At 41.7% G+C, this 23,073-nt stretch overlaps 1 protein-coding gene, 5 non-coding genes and 2 pseudogenes across 6 annotated transcripts; 2 read left to right on the top strand and 6 right to left on the bottom strand.

The window, feature by feature from the left end:
* The first annotated feature begins 2,099 nt into the window (after positions 1-2,099).
* LOC120020750 lies at positions 2,100-3,386 on the top strand (annotated as a pseudogene).
* An 8,380-nt stretch (positions 3,387-11,766) lies between these two features.
* Positions 11,767-15,401, bottom strand: LOC120019904 (annotated as a pseudogene).
* On the bottom strand, positions 13,566-13,745 carry LOC120020777. The gene has a single exon (XR_005472465.1). It is a non-coding gene; the product is annotated as a small nucleolar RNA SNORA81 (small nucleolar RNA).
* Positions 14,120-14,300, bottom strand: LOC120020776. The gene has a single exon (XR_005472464.1). It is a non-coding gene; the product is annotated as a small nucleolar RNA SNORA81 (small nucleolar RNA).
* On the bottom strand, positions 15,022-15,092 carry LOC120020780. The gene has a single exon (XR_005472468.1). It is a non-coding gene; the product is annotated as a small nucleolar RNA SNORD2 (small nucleolar RNA).
* Positions 15,402-15,488: 87 nt separating the features above from the next.
* On the bottom strand, positions 15,489-15,564 carry LOC120020781. Its single transcript, XR_005472469.1, has one exon. It is a non-coding gene; the product is annotated as a small nucleolar RNA SNORD2 (small nucleolar RNA).
* Positions 15,565-16,451: 887 nt separating this feature from the next.
* Positions 16,452-16,520, bottom strand: LOC120020779. Its single transcript, XR_005472467.1, has one exon. It is a non-coding gene; the product is annotated as a small nucleolar RNA SNORD2 (small nucleolar RNA).
* A 3,124-nt stretch (positions 16,521-19,644) lies between these two features.
* LOC120020583 (DCN1-like protein 1) lies at positions 19,645-23,067 on the top strand. The gene is made up of 7 exons (XM_038964287.1): positions 19,645-19,720; positions 20,541-20,754; positions 21,206-21,374; positions 21,598-21,728; positions 21,832-21,914; positions 22,078-22,174; positions 22,421-23,067. Exons 1-7 carry the CDS (start codon positions 19,718-19,720, stop codon positions 22,495-22,497), a joined length of 774 nt encoding a protein of 257 aa, XP_038820215.1. The 5' UTR covers positions 19,645-19,717; the 3' UTR covers positions 22,498-23,067.
* The last annotated feature ends 6 nt before the right edge of the window (positions 23,068-23,073 follow it).

Here is a 23,073-nt window from a genome sequence, read left to right as displayed (position 1 = left end):
AAAATTACAGTTAATGAATATTTACACTTAATCCAGTATAAACTAATGTATAGAATTTATTACAAAAGAGACAAAATTCACAGCAGTCACGTCTTAAGTGTAAAACTAACAATAACTCAATAATCCACGCCTTCTGGGAATGCTATAAAGTCCAAAAGTTATGTGCAGTTAGAAAGTTGGCTGTCAGAAAAATTACAATGTAAATCTACTTTTAATCCGTCTGTTTGCATATTTCAAGACATGGCATATGAGTGTGCCATGAGATACCTGATGGGTTGGACGATACTTTTCTCATCAATCATCTTGAAAAAAAGGATACTTAACTGGAAATCAACTAATTGGCATTCTCTCAACCAGCTTCACCTGGAACGCTTTTCCAACAGTCTTGAAAGAGTTCCCACATATGCTGAGCACTTATTGGCTGCTTTTCCTTCACTCTGCGGTCCTACTCACCCCAAACCATCTCAATTGGCTTGAGGTGGGTGATTGTGGAAGCCAGGTCATCTGATGAGGCACTCATCACTCTCCTTCTTGGTCAAATAGCCCTTACACAACCTGGAGGTGTGTTGGGTCATTGTCCTGTTGAAAAACAAATGATAATCCCACTAAGCACAAACCAGATGGGATGGCATATCGCTGCAGAATGCTGTGTTAGCCATGCTGGTTAAAATCACAGACAGTGTCACCAGCAAAGCACCCCACACCATCACACCACCTCCTCCATGCTTCACGGTGGGAACCACACATGCAGAGATCATCCGTTCACCTACTCTGCTTCTCACAAAGACAGGGCAATTGGACCAAAGGAACAATTCATTTTAAAGGGTTCACATACTTTTTCTTCCCACAGTATATATATTTCATCATACTATTTTGTTGAGGTACTATTTCATTATTGGTTTTGTTAATGACATCACTACTGCATGTTAACCTCCCCAGTAATGAATCATCCTTGAAAGCCCTGGCAGGCAATCTATTTATGACCATTACACTATTAGACACAGTCAGAATAGACACAGCTCAATATATATTACCTTAACATACATACAGTGGCTTGGACAATGAAACATGTATCTGTGTGCCTGCATGACTAAATGGCCCCACAATTCATCATTAAGACACTTAATTAGCCTGACTAGCTTAAAAAAAGCATGGAGATTCTAGAAGCAAAAGCTATGCTAAATAAGAGTAAATACTACAACTTTACATAAAAAAATAATAATTGGTAAGTCTTTACATTAAGTTGCTTTTGTACCTGTGTTGTAATTGCTCTAGTAATGATGTTGTATTAAAGCTGCAATATGTAACTTTTTTAGGGAGACCGAACAAATGCACATAGAAATATGAGTTATAGAGCTTTCAATCTCATCATTCGCTATTTCTATGCATCCTGTCCTTTAATTTAGTTTTTGCATCTTTTACTTTGGGTTTTGTACACCAGCTTCAAACAGCTGAAAAAACAATATTTTTGGTTATGGAAAATATATTTCACAGTAGTTTAGATGGTACAATGATTCTCTTCACAATGACTGCTTGTTTTGTCACATCAACTGAAATTAGGCAAACTATTAGAATTTTATCAACCAGGGAAATGGCGGAGCGATTTCTGCATATTGCATCTTTAAACAACAACATTCTATTAAGAACTTAATACATTCTAGTTAGAGTAATTACAGAGTAACTACACAGGTAGAAGAGCAGCCTAACGTAAACAGTTACCAAATGTTTAAGAACTCTAACACACCCAAAAGGCAAAATTGTAAAATTCAGTTTCAGACTAGTTGATTGATCTGTTTGTCTGCTTTTCTCTAAGGAGGATTTTATTACACTTAACTCTCACCACATTGGGCCATTAGAGTAAAACGTGTACTCTCTCTTCCATTTCAGAGCAATGCTCGGCACCCTGGGGATGCTGGATGAGTCTGAGCAACTATGAGGACGGCTGTGTGCGAGTCAGTAACAACAGGAGTGTGAGTGACTTGCCGGACGGAGGCGATTGTTTCCGGGAGGCTCCTCATGTGATTCTCCCTGACACACCCATGCCTCCTGCTCCATGTGGGAACCCTAGGATGGAACACACACACTGCTATGCACAGTCACTGGGACAACTGCGTCTGCAGCCGCTCTTTCACACACTCTGACACACACCACCGCCACCACCACCACCACTCAGACCTGACAGAGGAAGAACCCCAGAATTTTACTGAACCAATTTTCCGGTATGTTTGTGAATTTTCGGCGGATCCGCAAGTGCCAGTGCTTGCAGCTAATGACCACGTGCCTGGTGCTGTCGGTGGTGATGGTGTGCTGGGATGGCAGCGTGGTGAGCCACGTCAAGTCCTACTCCTACCACTACCTGGTCAACCGCTACACCTTCATCAACAAGAGCTTCACCATCCCGCGGCAGGAGGCCCACATGTTCAGCAACCACCGCTACCTGCTCAACCACCCGTATAAGTGCTCAGGAGAGAAGAACGTTTTACTGCTGCTGCTAGTCAAGTCCTCCCCAGAGAACATCGAGAGACGGCGAGCCATACGGTCGACGTGGGGCAACGAGACCTACATCCGCCAGACCCTGGGGGTGACTGTGAAGGTGGTTTTTGTGCTGGGCCTCCCCAAGCAGCACGAAGCTGCCCATACTCGGAGGAGCCGAGGGGGCACCCAGGACAACCTTGTCCGTGAAGACCGCTTGAATGGCGACTTGATCCAACAGGACTTTGTGGACTCGTTCCACAACCTAACCCTCAAGCTTCTGCTACAGTTCCGGTGGGCGCACGCCTACTGCCCGCACGCCCACTTCCTCATGACGTCTGACGATGACATTTTCGTGCACATGCCCAACCTGGTGCGCTACCTTCAGGACATAGACAGGAAGGGCGTTACAGACTTCTGGATCGGTCGCGTGCACAGAGGCGCGCCACCCATCCGCCGGAAGGAAAGCAAGTACTATGTCTCATACGAGATGTACCCGTGGTTGGCATACCCAGACTACACGGCAGGGGCGGGTTACGTTGTCTCGAGAGACGTGGCGAACAAAATCTACCAGGCTTCGTTGACCCTCAACGCCTCGCTGTACATCGACGATGTCTTCATGGGCATCTGCGCCAACGCCATGGGCGTGTTGCCGCAGGAGCATGTGTACTTCTCAGGTGAGGGCAAGGCACCCTACCACCTTTGCATCTACGACAAGATGATGACGTCGCACGGCCACGTGGCCGACATATACGAACTCTGGAAAGCCGCCACGAATCCAGAGGTCAAACGGGTCACGTCAGGACTCTTTGGGAGGTTGTATTGCACAGCTGTGAAACTCACCCTTCTTTGTACCCCTCACCCTTCTTCTTTATTTCTTTAACAGCTACCCCTGCAAGGCAGCCTTGTTGTAGTACAGTAAACCTATGTACTGTGATTGGTCCAAAATAGAGCGAGGGATCATTTTGTACCAAATTTTTCTTTCATCGGTCTGCCATCATTTGAAAAGGCTGAAGGAGGGAAGGCCTGTGTTTTGTGTTGATGGAGGAAGATACGCATGAGTCATATCTATTGCTGTAAATTTGGGTTTTACAGTGGCCGTCTATCTATATGGCTTTATAGTGACCGTCTATCTATATGGCCAGCAGTGGTCCAGTTCTTGATATCTTTACGATGTATTGAAGAGCAGAGACTGAATGTGATGAATAAGGAGATGCTATCCAGAGATAAGGATGACAAATAGGATTCTAAGTGAATTTCCGCTTCCACTACCTCATCTCCTTCAATTAAACTAATTGAGAGAATGATTCTCTGGCCTAAAATTATGTTATTCTGTTGGTTATGCTGCTGTGGTTTAAAACTAACTGTGGATGGACACAATTGGCTCATTGTCTGTCGTTTCACAGTAAGGTTTGCTAAAGTTAAAAGGAAGATACCATTTTTTTTTTTTTTTTACTTTCAAACGTACCTAATGTCAAAGATGCATTTGAAACTGACAGCAAGCATTTCAAATGGGTATTGCTGCCATAAGGTGGCAACTGTCTCAGGTGAAGCAGTACATTAATGTGCAGTACATTAATGTGTAGCCTATGTTGGAGTTATTAGTGGTGACTAGTGACATACTGTACCCGTGGTTGGCATACCCAGACTACATGACAGGGATGGGTTATCATGTGTGAGTGCCAAAAGTGTCTGTTACGAGGTGGAAAATTCCACAGAGATTCAAAGTATTATGCATATCAGCTCATCTCTTATCATTAATGAACATTTAAATGAACATTAATGAATTGTTCTGTAAAATAAAGAGGGATGCAGGTGGGAAATATACAGCTTGTTTCAAGCAATTTCTTTGTATTACATTTGGAAACCCTAACCAAAGCATATAGGAAGCCTTTTCAAGCTGTCGCAAAGCAAATAAGAAACAAACAATGAGGTGATATAGACTAACTGTGAAACAAATTCATCTCAGAGAAAGGTTGTTGAACCACAGAACATATCCAACCCGTTTCATGGGTTCTCTCTCTTCACAATAGCAACTGTATGTTGAGCAACGCGTGGGGGAGTGGGTTAGATGAGTGACACACAAGCCTCACCACAAAGCTCTGGGTTGTGTTCCTGTGGATATTCTGCATGATTGGCTGTTGACATGAGTTCACTCTTGATTTACAAGCCGGTGGAGGTTTTTCCAGGATGTACGTCTGTAGAAATATTTAATATAATGAAACATAAGCCTGTAAATTAAATAATTGTAATCATTATAGCTGTGAACTATTGAGGGCAAGATGAGAATATTAAGCAAACAAATGCCTCATTGCCAGTGCCTATATACACTATATATACAAAAGTATGTGGACACCCCTTCAAATCAGTGGATTCGACTATTTCCGCCACACCCGTTGCTGACAGGTGTATAAAATCGAGCACACCGCCATGCAATCTCCATAGACAAACATTGGCAGTAGATTGGCCTTACTGAGAGCTCAGTGACTTTCAATGTGGCACCGTCATAGGATGCCACCTTTCCAACAAGTCAGTTCATCAAATTTCTGCCCTTCTAGAGCGTTCAACTGTATGTGCTGTTATTGTGAAGTGGGAATGTCTTGAAGCAAAAGCGGCTCAGCCGCAAAATGGTAAGCCATACAAGCTCACAGAACGGGACCGCAGAGTGCTGAAACGCGTAAAAATCATCTGTCTTCGGTTGCAACACTCACTACCGAGTTCTAAATTACCTCTAGAAGCAACATGAACACAAGAACAGAGCTTCATGAAATGGGTTTCCTTGGCTGAGCAGCACACAAGCCTAAGATCACCATGAACAATGCCAAGCATCGGCTGGAATGGTGTAAAGCTCACCGCCATTGGACTCTGGGCAGAGAACGCTACCTGCCCCAATGCATAGTGCCAACTGTAAAGTTTGGTGGAGCATGAATAATGGTCTGGGACTGTTTTTCATGGTTTGGGCTAGGCCCCTTAGTTCCAGTGAAGGGGAATCTTAAAGCTACAGCATACAATGACATTCTAGATCAGTGGTCACCAACCTTTTCTGAGTCAAGATCACTTTCGCAGTCAAAAAGAAAGCTGAGATCTACTGCTCAGATTCTCATTCCTACAAACAGTTTTGTAGGAATGAGGTTTGGGCAGTAGGCCTAATACATTATCACAGCATATTGGCTATATGATGGCCAATATTGTTAATCAGACCATATTATATTTCAAAACTTGAGCTTTGATAACAAAATAGATCAGTTGTTTTAGCACTTGTGAGGAGGCACTGTGGAGCATGAATTGAAATAATTCAATTTGCTTTTTATTTTACTGGACTGATGGTACCTGCATCTGATGTTCAACGAGGTCAAATTACGACGCCAGTGATCTTCAGGTCAAAAAGTCGGAGCTCTAGAAAGATGCCTGAGTTTCCGACTTGGAATGACCGTTCAAAACGATTTTTCCCAACCGCCTAAAACGATTTTTCCCAACCGCCTCTCACGGTCCCTGCTCTCTCCTTCCTTTCCTCCGGTGAGACTGACCAGAGAGGGGGGGGGGACCGTCTTCCACCTGATGCTGAAATTCGAGTCGCACCGTATCTGCCTCATGCACAAATTCATGTTGTTCCTATGACCAGAGAAAGTTAAATATTCCTTAATATTAAAATCACCATGACTAGCTGCTCATAATAATAAAACGCAGGGCTATCGATACCTGGCTACTCATTCATTGCAGCTGCAGCCCGAGCGAAGTACGGAGAAGCGCGTTTTGTAATAGTGTTGAATAAAAACTGTGACAGTCCTGAATTTGAACTCACTCAGAAAAACAGCAGCTCTTTGCTGTATGTTGACAGTCTCTCTGTGGTCATGGTTTTAAAATATATTAAATCTTACGTAGGCTAGTAGCCTATTAAACTTGACTGTAGCCAGGGTCATGGAAGCTCTGTAGCCACGGTGATTTGAGCTATCCGATTGGGCAGCACAGTAGGTGCACTCGATTTAGTCACAGATTTGCCGGTCCGCCGGGTAGGCGGAGTTTGTCTAATGGGAACACTTTGCTTACCCGGTGCGCAGGACTTTTGAATCTAGTACACCTACCGGCAACCGCTCAATATGATTTTAAAAAACGAGCGCAAGCCTTTATCGTTTGTTGGTTTTTCTACAGAAATATTTGGTGATCGACTAGGAATGCCTTGAAGTGATCGACGTGCTGGCGACCACTGTTCTAGACGATTCTGTGCTTCCAACGTTTTGGGAACAGTTTGGGGAAGGCCCTTTCCTGTTTTAGCATGACAATGCCCCAGTGCACAAAGCAAGTCCATACAGAAATGTTTTGTTGAGATCGGTTTGGAAAAACCTGCACAGAGCCCTGACCTCAACCCCATCGAACACCTTTGGGATGAATTGGAATGCCGACTGCGAGCCAGGCCTAATTGCCCACATCAGTGCCTAACCTGACTAATGCTCTTATGGCTGAATTGAAGCAAGTCCCTGCAGCAATGTTCCAACATCTAGTGGAAAGCCTTCCCAGAAGAGTGGAGGCTGTTATAGCAGCAAAGGGGGGGACCAACTCCATATTAATGCCCATGATTTTGGAATTAGATGTTCGACGAGCAGGTGTCCACATACTTTTGGTCATGTAGTGTATCAGCTTCAAATGTTTTTGTCTTTCCAGATCAGGCTGACTCAAAGACTTGTGGGGGAGAGTTGAAAAGGCATCTAGCCCATTGCTACAGCATGACGTCATACATGCCTCAGAGACAGTAGCCTCAAAACTATAGCTCTATTGTTGTTGATGTAAAGCTTTAAAACTTGGGACTTTTCTGTCTCCATAATGACAGTCACAAATAGTTTTGAAGAAGTGCATTTCTGATCTGTTGCATAAGTCAGATAAGAATTGGTTGAATCGTTCAAAACCAAATAAATTGGTCAGTGCTATGAAGGATACTTGGGACGCCCCTATCCTAAACCCTAACCTTTACTTTAAAATGTCAAGTTCAATAGGGGAGAGATATCCCAAAATCACGGACCCCAAAAAATCCCTTTCTTTCTGTTTTGGGCATATTTTCTCGTGGGCCTTTTTCCTATTTGTGCATTTTCTTTGTATAATGGCCCACGACTTGTTCTGAAAGAGGTGCGTTGGAATATCTTTGGGATTAGCCGTTCTCCAAACATCTGGCCTGTTTCCAAGGCGACTGCGCAAAGAGAATAATTCACACAAATGATTAAGAGGGGCCCAAAACACGGTCCAACAACCTACCTCTCACAATTCATAGGTACTACTGCAGTGCACATGTAACTTTCATTTTGCCATTGAAAGGTCCTGTTCAGAGTGACTCAACTTACCCAAATATATTCAATTTTCTTGTTTGCATCACTTTTAAGATATTATCGGAGCTTTACAATGGTCAACCAGTTTTACTCCAGTCCTTTGGAAGAACGGCTTCTCAATCCGAAAAACATTTAACAATGCAGGAGAACTGGTCCAGGTGGAATCAGCCAATCTCTATCCAAATGTCCAATTAGTTAATTTTTTCTTCTCTCTACCCTCCCAATGCGGTCCTGCCAGCATAATTGCATTGACTTCTGTGAACGTGGGAGTCAAAGAACAAAGTTGATGTGCTCAAAATACATGCATTTACCATATCATAGCCAATTACACATTCACTGAGGTGCTCAGTGCCCCTGAGGCAGACTATAATTATAACTAACCTGCCTGCCTCCAATTTACAGAGGCACAGAGATATGGAGAATTTATACAAACATGCCTGAGTGCGTATCCACCTAGATAAATTCAACAGATTAAACTAAAGGCCATACAAACTTGCCTGCTTTATTGCTACAAACAGAAACAGTACTATTGTGATCTGTACAGTGCTTTCAGAAAAGTTTTCACACCCATAGACTTTTTCCACATTTTGTGTTATAAAGTGGGATTAAAATGGAATTGTCGTCTGTGAACAATCTACACAAAATACTCTGTAATGTCAAAGTGTAAGAAAAATTCTAACATTTGTAAAAAAAAAAAAGTAATGAAAAATAAAATATGAATTTATCTTGATTAGATAAGTATTCAACGCCCTGAGTTAATACATGTTAGAATCACCTTTGGCAGCAATTAGACCTGTGAGTCTTTCTGGGTAAGTCTTCAAAAGCTTTCCACACTTGTATTGTGCAACATTTGCCGATTTATTATTTTCAAAATTCTTCAAGCTGTCAAATTGGTTGTAGATCATTGCTAGACAACCATTTTCAAGTCTTGCCATAGATTTTCAAGGAGATTTAAGTCAAAACTGTAACTCGGCCACTCAGGAACATTCACTGTATTCTTGGTAAGCAACTCCAGTGTATATTTGGACTTGTGTTTTGTTATTGTCCTGCTGAAAGGTGAATTCGTCCCCCAGTGTCTGGTGGAAAGCAGACTGAACCAGGTTTTCCTCTAGGATTTTGTCTGTGCTTAGCTCAATTCCATTTCTTATTTATCCAGAAAAATTCCCCAGTCCTTAACGATTACAAGCATATCCATAACATGATGCAGCCACCACTATACTTGAAAATATGGAGTGTGGTACTCAGTAATGTGTTATATTGGATTTGCCCCAAACATAACACTTTGTATTACACTGTGAATTAGATCAGTGCTATGGAGGAACTACAATGTTGTTGATCCATCCTTAGTTCTCGTCACAGTCAATAAACTGTAGCTGTTTTAGTCGGCCTCATGGTGAAATCTCTGAGCAGTTTCTTTCCTCTCCGGGAACTGTTAGGAAGGACGCTTGTGTCTTTGTAGTGACTGGGTGTATTGATATACCATCCAAAGTGTAATTAATAACTTCACCATGCTCAAAGGGATATTCAATGTCTGCTTTTTATATTTTACCCATCTACTGTCTACAATGTCTTGAGTGACATATCAGCTAACAGGCAGTGCCTTGTCCCAGTCTAATCCCCACGTTTTAACATCACTCCAATCCTTCCTGTTCTCAAGCTGAGCAATCGGGGGAGAAGGGCCTTGGTCAGGGAGGTGACCAAGAACCTGATAGTCACTCTGACAGAGCTCTAGAGTTCCTCTGTGGAGATGGGAGAACCTTCCAGAAGGACAACCATCTCTGCAGCATTCCACCAATCAGGCCTTTATGGTAGAGTGGCCAGACAGAAGCCACTCCTCAGTAAAAGGCAGGACAACCCGCTTGGAGCTTGCCAAAAGGCACCTAAAGACTCTCAGACCTTGAGCAACAAGACTCTGGTCTGATGAAACCAGGATTGAACTCTTTGGCCTGAATGCTAAGCATCACATCTGGAAGAAGCCAGACACCATCCTTAAGGTGAAGCATGGTGGTGGCAGCATCATGCTGTGGAGATGTTTTTCAGCAGCAGGAACTGGAAGACCAGTCAGGATCGAGGGAGATGAACGGAGCAAAGTACAGAGATCCTTGATGAAAACCTGCTCCAGAGTGCTCATGACCTCAGACTGGGGCGAAGGTTCACCTTCTAACAGGACAACGACCCTAAGCACACAGCCAAGACAAAGCAGGAGTGGCTTTGGGACAAGTCTCTAAATGTCCTTGAGTGGCCCAGCCAGAGCCCGGACTTGAACATCTCTGGAGACCTGAAAATAGCTGTGCAGCAACGCTCCCCATCCAACCTGACAGAGCTTGAGAGGGCTCTGTACCGGTACCCCCTGTATATAGCCCCGCTATTCTTATTTACTGCTGCTATTTATTTGTTTTTCTTTACTCATACTTTTTTTTTAATTGCATCATTGGTTAAGGGCTTGTAAATGTAAATGAGCATTTCACTGTAAGGTCTACACCTGTTGTATTCAGCGCATGTTACAAATACAATTTGATTTGATCTGCATTGAAAAATGGCAGAAACTCCCCAAATACAGGTTCCAAGCCTGTAGCGTCATACCCAAGCAGAAAGCCACATTCTCCAACTGACATAATTGACAAAGCATGGGTTTGGTGAGTCTGCCAGATCAGAGGCAGTAGGAATGACCATGGATGATCTCTTGATAAGTGTGTGAATTAGACAATTTGTCTGGCCTGCTAAGCATTCAAAATTAAACAAATTGAGTGGCAGGGAAAATGTATGGAGTAAAAAAATTAATTTTCTTTAGGAATGTAGGAAAGTAAAAGTTAGCAAAATACAAAAAGTACAGATATCCTAAAAAAATACTGTAGTACTTTCAAGTATTTTTACTTAATTACTTTACACCACTGAGGGGAAAAAACAAGCACAATAAATCTAACAAAATGTGGGTAAAGTCAGCGGGTCTGAAAACTTTCTGAAGGCACTGTATACTGTAGCTAAGAAAGTGTACATTGTGTAGTAAGCCGTTATCTTTTGGTGCACAGCCTATATGTGCACCAATATTGCATGAGCTTTCATTGTCTGCTTATATGCCCCCCTTAGCCTACGGTTCTGACTTGGAAGTGCTGAACAAAGTTATAGTTGACTACAGCCGGCCTAGCTCGCTCATTTCTTAATCAAAATGTACCATTAGTCTCTTTTCCACTCATCCCCTTACGCCATAGTATGAACATCAATTGTCAGTTGTAAAACACATGTCAGTCATGTTTAATTTTTGTTTTATCAAAGGTAGTATATTAGGCTGAATGAACTGTTTTGGTGTCAGACAAGGCTCCGCTGATGGCCAGGTGTAGCAGTCGTAAGGTTTCATCCCATTGTGAAAAGAAAGCTCTGCTGTTGTAGGCCCTAACAGTTTGTGGGCACCGTTTGTCACCGTTATAGCGCAATTAATGTATTGGTGGCTTTGCTGGCACCTAAAAGAGTATGCACCACAAAGACGTACATGCTAAAACCACTGAAGCCATCACAAGTCACAATGAGTGAATAGCCAGCAACTCGTTTAATCAGCCGTGTACCACCACACATTGACTCAGTACCCCTCGGTATAGCCTCGTGTTTGTGATCTTTTATTTCGTAAATATTTTTCTTAATTGCATTGTTGGTTAAAGGGCTGTTATGTAAGCATTTCACAATAAGATCTACACCCCAAAACAGGTGCCCAGCCTGTAGCCTCATACCCAAGATTCAATGATGTAGTCGCTGCCAAAGGTGCGTCAAAGTACTGCGCAACGGGTCTGAATACCTTTGTAAATGTGATGTTTTTTTATTATAAATTGTCAACCTTTTTTGCTTTGTCATTATGCTATGTATATTGATGAGGGGCAGTAGTGGGAAAAAGTACCAATTGCCACACTATTTAGTAAATAATTTCCTTTAAACGGCATTGTTTGTTAATAAGGGCCTGCAAGCATTCCAGTTAGATCTACTCCGGTTGTATTCAGCACATGCAACAAATACAATTTATTGGACACGGGTCAGTATCAGATACACCAGGGATGGGAAACTGATGGGGGCAACACATCTGAACAGTGGCTAGCAGGTCTACAAACCCACATGCAGACAAAGGCAGCCCTAGCCGGTTTGGGGGCCCCAAGCTTAATTGTTGGAACCACTGGTCTAGACTCTAACAACATGCAATTGTGTCATAGTAACACATAGTAGGTTCTTCACCAAATATGGTATCATTTAGTACAGCAAGTTTGTTTAATTAAGACTCAGTTTTAGGGAAAATGGCTAGACACTCAAAACAAGTTCAAACAGGAAAAACATTCCACAAAATAGTCAAACTGAGGATTTGACAAAGCGTGATTGGTACGCTTAAATTAAGTCTAAAATAACATCCAGGTGAGCCAAATCAATAACATTGGAGCAGCCTCATTGCACACAAGTTAGCATAAAATAATTGGCAGACTTAATACCACACTTATACCTTTTAGTCCACAAGTAAATCTCTAAATGGTGAAGAAAATCTACACACCTTAATTGTACAATTAAATAAATTACTGTTAGGAACAATATTGTTTAGTCTCCACTAGAGGTCGACCTCTAGTCTCCATAGCTTGTGGTTTCAACCAGCAAACTCTCAAGGTTAAAATCTACAACTGTCCATGAGACCACCATCTTACAAATATCAGAAGTCTGATTCAAGGATAGCATTGAGTGACATTTTTCTCAAATGAACACAATGTGTAAGACCGCCAGCAATTCGTCAAAATCCTCAACACCCAGTTTCAAATCAGGTCAGCCACATTCAAAGGCATCTCATCCACTGTTGTATTGTAAAACGTCTATGTCCCGAAGAATATGCTTGTCCTCCTCGGTCAGTTTATAGCCACTCCTTTTCTGCCAAAACCGCCACCACCACCAATTCTGGAGAAATGGGGAGGAAGAACAATCTTTAGGTCCAGGTCTGCTTTCCAAATACAATACAGTCTGAGCACGTCTTCCATTTATGCAGGGACTGTACATACCTGTGAATAAAATTCTCCCTCTTTGTAAAAGGTCTTAGTTTATGACCAGGGAAACCTGCTGCACATCAATTCCTCGAGCCTGATATCAAAGCAAACACGAGTTAGAATTAAGTTTAAACAATCAGATTTACAAAACATTTCACTGTAAATGTAGTCTGACTTTAAGTAACAGATTCCTACAGAGAGAGAAGCCCGTGGTGGAGAACAGACATTTCATCTCCCAAAAGGTGTTACTGCTAAGCCATGAAAAGGCATTCGCAGAGAAAAACCATTTGGGATTACAATTACATGTAACCATGACAAGTCACTCATTACAGTTGGATAAGAGTGAGATTCTACCCTCACCAATAAGTCAGTAGTGATGAGGACTCTGCTTGAGCCAGTCCTGAACTCCCTCATGATCACATCCCTCTCCTTCTGGTCCATGTCACCATGCTGGAAAACAAAGTATGTTATTTCATCCTGCATTTTAAACAACCCCATGACCAACACAACAGTAATTTTAGCAGCATTATAATTCAGGGAGCAATGTTTGATGGTCTTACCAGAGCAGAGATGGTGAAGTCCTTTGAGTGCATCTGTCAGCCAGCCGACCTTCCTCCTGGTGTTGAGGAAGATGCCTGCCTGAGTGATTGTTTGCGTCTCGTACAGGTCACACAATGTCCAGCTTCCACTCCTGGAAGAATGTGAGGGTAACAACTTATTTCACTGACCAGACTAGCCTTACAACATAAACCACTTCTAAATGGAAAGTTTCCAGAAATATTGTAGCACAGAATCTTGAGACAAAGGGCACTGGACATTAAGAAAGAGGTCCGCCCAAGCCTCATTTCAACCCTGGCTTTACTGTCCTTCCTTGGTGTACCCATGCTTACATGACCGCAAGAGCCAAGCCCAAAGGCGTCGCCCTCACAATTTTAGCAGGGTGCTTTAAAAAGAAGGGAAACGCTATACACATTGACTACAGAAACTCATTTACAAATGGCAGCAGTTTGTCTTACTGCGGTCCAGCAACATTAAGGCAGTTAAATACAAACACACAATTAAATTACATGGCATTACATGTCATAACACGGAGAGCCACGTATTTTCTGAACGCTACCCACCTCGCTCTACATTGATGTAGAACTGCTTAATACCCTCTAGGGCAAGATCTTGTTTCTTCACCAGAATGCGAATGGGCTCTCGCATGAACTTCTTGGTCACCTCCAGCACATCAGTAGGCATGGTGGCTGACAGGAGGACCACCTGCGCAGCGATAGAAGAAACATTAGTAAAATCACAACTGGAAGAAAAGCACTCATCTTAAGTCTGATTAACTGTTGCACTGGGCCTCGAGACATGAGGTCAACGAACATTAAGAAAGAGGTTCGACCACAACTCTTTTCCGGCACAGTGCAAAATGCTCTCCTTCCACACAATACTCTGCTAGCATTATTGCCTAAACCAAGTGTTACCTGGATTCTGCAATTTTAGCACAGTTCTTTTATATGGAAGTGGGGTGACTGGGGCAGAGAGAAACCCATGTTGATTGCCTTGTGGCAACAAGGTTAAACTTCTGAAGCAAGGCTCTAGAATGGAACCTGGAAATCAAAACACATTTACAAGTAAAATGGGCAATATACAACAAATGAGGCCTACTTGAACGTGTGCGCTGTCTGGAAGATCTCATTTCTGAGCCTTGAAGCCATGACTCAGCATCTCATCAGCTTCATCCAGGACAAACATCTTGATGCTTTTCAGAACTGTAATTAAGAGGGCAAACATAAAAATCTGCACCGTGGTCAAGCCAAACGAAAAGACATCTAAAGCATGCCAATGGACAAGATATATACACATACATTTCTTAATTTAACTCAGCATTGTTGGCTAAAAGCTTATAAGCAAGCATTTCACATTAAGGTCTATCTATACCTGTAGTATTCGGTGCATGTGACAAATACAATTTCATTTGAACACGAGCCAATCAGATAGCAGATACTTACACTGATAAGTACCTACAGGCACCGCCTGTTAAGCATATCAAACACCCGGCCTGGAGTTCCCACATCCAGCATGTCGTTGTGGACATTAGTGCCCCCAATTTAGGCATGGCAGGCAGCCCCCATGTAGTCCCCCAGAGCCAGAACCCCCTTCTGGATCTAAGAAAACAGACAAAACAAATACTTCATGGCGATTTGCTCTTGGCACCAATGCATTATACAGGACTAAACAGGTTTGAGTGATCAGTATAACAGGTTGTCACCATTATCAGGTCTGTCCCGAAAGATGAAATGCCATCACTTCACTCACTTGTTACAGAACAGAAATCCCCTGCCAAGTAGTCATGTCAACTTTCAGACCATTGCAGTCATGGACGGACTACAACAATCCTAAAAGAGAACTGTCACCTTTAACCCAATTAGCTGTTTCTGCACGAAAAATATACCTTTTTAGTTTGAGATTGGCCGAATATGCCGCCTCGGTCTGATAAACACGTAAGTTTATCCAGACCTGAGGCACAGCATACCTGCTGAGCTAGCTCCCTGCTGGGCTACCTTTTCTGCTTTATGTCCAGCTGCTGCAGGATAGAGATGGCAAACGTGGCAGTCTTGACCATGCCTGGGTGATGACATCACAGCCTGCGAAGGGAAAAGGGGTTCTTGATCAGAATTTAAATCCCGCGTTGTCCAGTGACAATTGACTTGAGTGATCAGTAATACTAAAAAGGGTAGTTCTCCATTGCCGTCAGTCCCGAAAGATGGTATGGCATCTTGTCAATCAATAGACAATAGTTTTCAACTTGCAATTATACTGAACCAAAATATAAACACGTTAAGTGTTGGTCCCATGTTTCATGAGCTGAAATAAGAAATGACAGAAAATGCCTACCTATTTTAAAGCATTACTCAATTTGGGCATAATTTTTTTAATTTACAGCCTTGTTAATGAGCATACCAAGAAGCTAATTAAACAGCATGATAATTACACAGGTGTGACTAGTGCCAGGGACAATGAAAGGCCACAAAAGTGCAGTTGTCACAATGGCAGACATCAAGTTGACTGCACAATTGGCATGCTGACTGCAAGAATGCCAACCAGAGCTTTTGCCAGATAGTGTAATGTTAATTTCTAAAACGCTTATGGTAGAAAATGTGGCACCATGTCCAACCACCCACAACTGCAGACCACGTGTAGCCACACCAGTCCAGGACCTCCACATCCAGCTTTTTCACTGGTGTGTATTTCTTTCTAATAAAGCCCTTGTGTGCTGGGCCTGGATACCAAGTGAGTGGCCTACGCCCTTCCAAGTCCACCCATGGCTGCGCCCCTGCCCAGTCATATGAAATCCATAGATTAGGGCCTAATGAATTGATTTCTATTAACTGTAACTGAGTAATATTTCAAATTGTTAATTTTATATTTTTGTTCAGTATATTTATTGCTATCAACAAGCCATTGATTTGCATACCTTTGATACAAGGAATGATTGCCCTCAATGGCTGATGGCTTCTTAAATCCATACTCAGATACCCCTAAGAGTGTCTCCTTCAGGGCCATGTCTTCGAAGTTGTCTAATCTCATTTTAGATGCACTGCACAATAAGAGTATTCTGTTCACACATTGTTTCGATGACATCGAGTTAACTGCAGGCCTACGCTTGAGGTTTGAGTGATCAGTATTAAGTTGTCACCATTATCAGGTCTGTCCCGAAAGATGAAATGCCATCATTTCACTCAACACTCCCTACAGAACTGAAATCCACTATAACAAGTGGTACTCAAAAAGAATTAGGTCAACTTTTAGACCAATGCATACATGGACTGACTAAACCAATCAGATCTCTATTGTAAACTAACTAAGCATACCTCTATGACGGCATCAGCCTCCATCCCCTCAGGCCCATCATGTTCACGATCTCTTGGAACTATTGGAGAAATAAGGGTCAGCGTCAGAGATGGAAAAACTGAGAAACCCAAAAAACTTGATTCACTTAAATAGTTAATGGGCGAGGGTTGAATCAATTACAGTGATCCCTCGCCACTTCGCGGTTCACTTATCGCGGATTCGCTATTTCGCGGATTTTCATAATGCATTTTTTTTTTTTTTTTTGTGCATTGTGCTCTGCATTCTGATTCGCTAAAAACTCACTCCCGCTTCTTGTATCAAAACATGCTACGAATTGTGCTATCATTTTGTCGTCTCGTGCAGTTATGTGTACGTACATAAAACAGCTTGGCAAATTTACATTAAGTTGGCCAAATTATCTTGTAATTTCGAACATCTCCTAAACCCATAATGGCCACTGAACTTAAGCGAGTAGCTGAGGAATGGGACCCTTTGATGAGCCGTTCATTACAGTTCTCCAACGTAATCGATGGTGGCATGTCGGTGTACAAGGATCTTTTTGCAAAGAAGAAAAAAGAGCGACAACAGCTGCCTATCACTATGTTCTTCTCCCGAACAAACACACCTGCACCGCGGGCTTCAGAAGAAGAGAACACTGCAGAGCGCAGTCAGGATGCAGCGGCCCAGTCTGAAGAGCAGTGAAACGGCCTACACGTGAGTCACTGTATTTGTATACATGTAATAGTTGCTAATTGTAAAAAAAAAAAAAAGTTTTCTATTTCGCGGATTTCACTTATCGCGGGTCATTTTCGGAACGTAACCCCCGCGATAAACGAGGGATTACTGTACAGGAAACCCCAAGTTAGCCACGTGGGAAGTAAAAAAATGTGCGATACAGTAAAAAGACAAAAAGTTGTACTCATGGAACAAGTTTCAGTTCCGAAAGATGGCATGCCAGTATTTAAAACTTCGTACAAAAATTATAGATGACTTGCTTATCGAGCTAGGCCTGTGCTGTCCAATTTCACCAACTTTGTTGGTTGGGCGCGCACGTGTCTCGTACGGTATTCTCAGTTGAGGCTGACATGCCCCCGAATTTCGACAAGATGAACTCACATTATTCGCTAATATTCTTTCCTTATAAATGTGTATTTTAATCCTACGGCCAGCCAACTCAGTGCGTCGCAAGTTAACGTTAGTTTAGCCGAGCAAGCTGGAACTAGGCCAAGGATAACAAAAGTTTAGTCATAGGTCTGATTACATCAGTTAAATGTACAAGTGATGTCTTGGTAACTACTATATTTTCCTGCATATTCTTTGCATACTAACGTTACACGCAACTACACGAGTCGGATGTATACTGCCATCTTCGCAGATATTTAAAGTAGCTAACATTAGCTAGATAACGTTAACTAAGTGAATGCCAATGGGTCCAGCGTAAACCACCTAATTTCCTCTGAATATCTGCAAGATGCATGGAAAACGCATATCTATAAATACATGTAATTTTAATTTGTGACAATAATTGTAAATGAAACAAGTTCCTTTTTTGTTTTACCTGTTGTACTCAAGAGAGTCGCTAGCCATGATCCTTCTCCAACTTCAACATGCGACTGGAAAGATCTACGTGGAGGAGGACAACCGCTTTTATATAGCCGGACTATTTTCACTGAAATGTAAAAATTCAATTTATCCGACAAGACTTTCTCAACACAACAACACAATATTTTTTAATATACAAATTATTATGTTTTATGTGTTAATACTGTGAAGTTTCATTCTATAAAGATGTTTTTTTAAAGATTTAGACTATATTTAATAACGGAATGATATTACAGCACAAATTGCATGTGCTTCGGTTGCTACGGCGTCCTCATCATGTCAAAATTATGGCAATGGAAAATGTAATGGTCAATGTTATCTGGATTCCTGGGGACGTCCCTACCCTAAATCCTAACCCTAATCCTAACCTTAACTCCTACCCTAACCTTAACCCTTACCATAACCCTTACCTAACCCTAACCTTAACCATTTTAAATGTCAACTTCAATGGGGTTGGGACGTCCCAAGGATCTGTGATAGCAAGGATGCAGGAGTACCTTTGCCAAGACAACATACTGTATCAGCTTTATGAAATAATTTCTAACCTCAAACAGACTCCTATTTTTCTCATGTCAAAATTGCCTGTTTTACCACTCATACATCTGGAATATTTTGGATTATTATCAAACTAGTTATAGCTGTCCCGGCCCTAGCCCCATGCAAAACTGAGGCTTGAATGCAAAATAAAGATGTTTATTTAAACATCATTGGTGGCCAAAAAAATCACAGTGCAAGAAAATGCATGAATAAAAAACCTACAGCAAACTCAGCAAACTCTCTGTTTGCAGTTCATTGTGATCATTACTGCATATTTTAATGAGACTCAATGGAGAACATGGAGTACATTACAAAAAATATGTAATTGGTTGGCATTGATTCCAGTGTTTGTGTAATGAGTGGTATAGATAGAGCATTATTATACAATATATATTTTGGGGATAGCACACTGCAATATCATGGGAACAGAATACTAATTACAATAGTAGCTATATTGATAATACTTTTGAGAGATATTGTAATATATGCAATTTACATATTCTGTATTGTATTCTTATGGTTGGGGCTGGTAAAGAGGTATTGTGTGTCTGTCTATCTGTTCAGTTTGAAATATAAGAATCTGGTATCCAGGCAGGATTAATGTTTTTGGGTGGCATCTGATCTAGTAAATTCTATGTCTGGTATACTAGCATAGCATTTCTGCCCCACTCACAAATAGTGTCCACCACCAACCAACCATTATGTCAATGATTAAGATACACTAACCAACCATTATGTGTAATAAGATACACTATACTACAGTCTGTCAACCGTAGTCCGTTGACATACATACGGACCATGTCTGACTAAATATGGCGACCTGGAAAAGTGATATGTAGCTACACCAACATGACAGGCATCTGTTGTGTCCAAACTGCGCATGAGCGGAAAAAGGTGGAAGAGAGCGAGGCAGCTGGATGGGAAAAAGGGAGTCGGGCAATTACAAACATGGTGAAGAATACGTTTATTTATCTCGTTTTTTATGTTTATTTTTGTTATCCAATACACCGTTGATCAAATGAACACCCTAAACACTGAATTTAAACAAACTTGTTTAAAATGTTATCTGTTAGCATTGCAAAGGTAACGTTAGCTAGTTGTTAGCTAGCTAGCGTTTCAGCAACTCGACTGTATTTCGGTTCGTTGTCATTGAACAACCTAGGTGGCTTGTCAATACTGCAGCATAGGTAGGTTGTCAGACAGTTCTAGTCAACAACAGCTACTAGACAGTAAGTTTAGCTATCTAAAGATTAAAACGTTGCTAAAGAAGCCGGCCAATCTCGGCTAGCTGGTCGTTCAAATGAACATTATGCGCCGTCGCGGATCATAGCTTTGACTAGGCCTGTTTGTTTTGCCTATGAACGCCGTGGCTAAGTTAAGAGTGGATATTGGAAAGAATGTGTGAATGCCACAATAACTTCATTGTTGTGCTCAGCCCCCGTATGTCATGCCAATACGTTTCTGCATCCTAACCATTCATGTATAGTCGATGAAGCAGTTTTGCACTGTTGATACCTAGAGGAAAGTCATTAGGCTAAGTAGCTTTCCAAAACGACCTCCATGGCTATAAGCCAGCTATTATAACATGCATCCAAGATTATGCTTATTGCTTGGCAAGATGACACCAGAAGAAGTGTGCAATGCATGTATTGTCAGGTTTGCAGACTTCTACCTAAGGCTATACAGTTTTGAAAGCTCACAATTCTGAGCATGAGTAGAGCTACATTTCTGGCATTGTGTTTGTTCTGTAAACGTCTGTGTTGTTCCTCAGAACAAGCTGAAGTCCTCACAGAAGGATAAAGTTCGACAGTTCATGATCTTCACACAATCAAATGAGAAGACGGCATTGACCTGTCTGTCACAGAATGACTGGAAACTAGATGTCTCCACAGACAACTTTTTCCAAAATCCAGATCTCTACCATTCAAATCTAAAGGGAGTGTTGGACAAGAAAAGGTTAGAACAGCTCTACAACAGATACAGAGGTAAGTGTCAACTTTTTTTCACATCTCTGTCTATGCTGGATGTACTATAATAATATATGCCATTTAGCAGACACTTTTATCCAACGGGACTTGGTCATGCGTGCATACATTTTTAAGTATGGGTGGTCCCATCGAACCCACTATCCTGGCATTGCAAGCACCAGGCTCTACCAACTGAGCTACAGAGGGCTTGTCAAGTGCACAAGACAGTACTATGGTACTGTAATTAAAAACAATAGCAGTATAACTGACTGTAAAAATAAAAACTGCCATAGGCCATGCATGATGTCGAAACACATAACTCACCTTTGACCACCAAAATCAAATAAAATTGATATCATCAAATAAAGACATATTTTTGTCAGTCAATTTACCCCTTTGTCAGTCAAGTTGCTCAAAAGTGGCGAAGTATTAATTGAACACCATATTTTTTGCCTTATCCTTCACTCAGACCCACAAGATGACAACAAGATTGGTATAGATGGTATCCAGCAGTTCTGTGACGACCTGGGCCTGGACCCGGCCAGTATTAGTGTGCTCTTCATCGCCTGGAAGTTCCGGGCTGCAACACAGTGCGAGTTCTCCAGACAGGAGTTCATGGATGGGATGGCAGAACAAGGGTGAGGAGGGCCTTTGAATTAATTTTTGGGGCCAATTTAATTGACAACAAGTGTGTGTTGTGTTCATTCATTTCATCATGTAATTAAAGAGGAAATTGTTTGTTGTCATCCATCAGCCACTGAGTTGTGTAACAGAATGTAGACTAAGCTCTTCTTTCTCCACATCAGATAGGCTAACCCTTAAACTTGTACTTGGTGCTAAAGCTTATTTTGTTCTCCTCAGGTGTGACAGTATAGAGAAACTAAAAGCCCAACTACCAAAAATGGAGCAGGAGTTAAAAGACCATGGGAAATTTAAGGACTTTTACCAGTTTACATTTAACTTTGCAAAGAATCCTGGCCAGAAAGGTTTGGGTAAGCAATACATTTTGACATTCCTGATCTATTTTCATAGTCTACTCTGCTCATTGGACTTGGATTTCTCTCAGACATGTCCTCATTGTTGTGCATTTTCTAGACTTAGAAATGGCAATTGCGTATTGGAATTTAGTACTGGCTGGAAGATTCAAATTCCTGGAGCTGTGGAACAACTTTTTAGTGGTAAGTTATTTTGTCTTAATTGAATTGAGTATACTTTATTGATCCACACAAAGTGGAAATTGTATGGGTTTGCTTCAATTGAAGGCTTCAATAAACATGATAAATGAAGGCTAGTTGTTTCTTTTAATGCACATTTTTATGTTTTCTTCTACTTTCCCTGCAGGAGCACCATAAACGATCAATCCCTAAGGACACCTGGAACCTCTTGTTAGACTTCAGTACAATGATAACTGATGACATGTCCAATTACGATGAGGAAGGTTTGTGTTTTTGTGTACTATGGCTGAACTATAGCAACCCATTGCCTCAGGTCAGGTGCATGACAATGGAAACAGTTGTGAATGGAATAATATGGAGCCAGCCCACTTGTTGCCTCTCCCAACAACCACCAGAGTTGAAAAGTAATTTTTTCTTGCTTAACCCTATATCTGTTGTGCTTCCTTTTAGATAAAGCAAGTTGAATTTTATGCATGAAACATCTGTCATTTTTGTCTCCTTCCTCCAAGGAGCATGGCCAGTCCTCATTGACGATTTTGTGGAGTTTGCACGACTGCACATCGGGACCAAAAGCACCGCTGTCTAGGGACCGCCCAAACTCGGAGGAACGTCCATGCGTTTGTTTATACAAAAAACACAACCGAGGCGGAGAAACGGAGCACAGGGGACTGCACTGAGCTGAGATCTATGTTGCCTTTTCCAACCCTCAGGACTGAGATGTTTTACACAACAGACAATATAAAAGGCATATCTCCTCGTCGGTCGTCTTGTGGTGGTTTGGGATTTTATCTTTAGTATGGGGCTTTTTTCGTGTCAACTCTAGCCAACTGGAGAGGAATCGCCATCCTGGACCTTACAGTTCCTGTCCCAGTGTTTAGTTGACACAGTCGAGGTTCACGTGAAGCAAACCGACACCCCGAAAAGACAAATACAATTGTATCGTATTCTAAACACGAGGGTCCGTGAGGGAATGTCATTCTTTAAATATTAAATTACATTTTAATACTTTGTGTGCATTCCTGCTATGAATATGAATTTTGTTTTATGAGACTTGTGTGACAGAACAGTACAAAAACATTTGATTGTAATTTTTGTTAGTTTTAAGCATAATGCTATTCCAGTACAAAAGTATAAGGTAATAAATGTTTCAATTTTATATTTC

Source organism: Salvelinus namaycush, chromosome 25 (genome assembly GCF_016432855.1).
Source record: "Salvelinus namaycush isolate Seneca chromosome 25, SaNama_1.0, whole genome shotgun sequence".
Lineage (NCBI taxonomy): Eukaryota > Metazoa > Chordata > Actinopteri > Salmoniformes > Salmonidae > Salvelinus > Salvelinus namaycush.
This window is presented reverse-complemented; position numbering and strand designations above follow the sequence as displayed.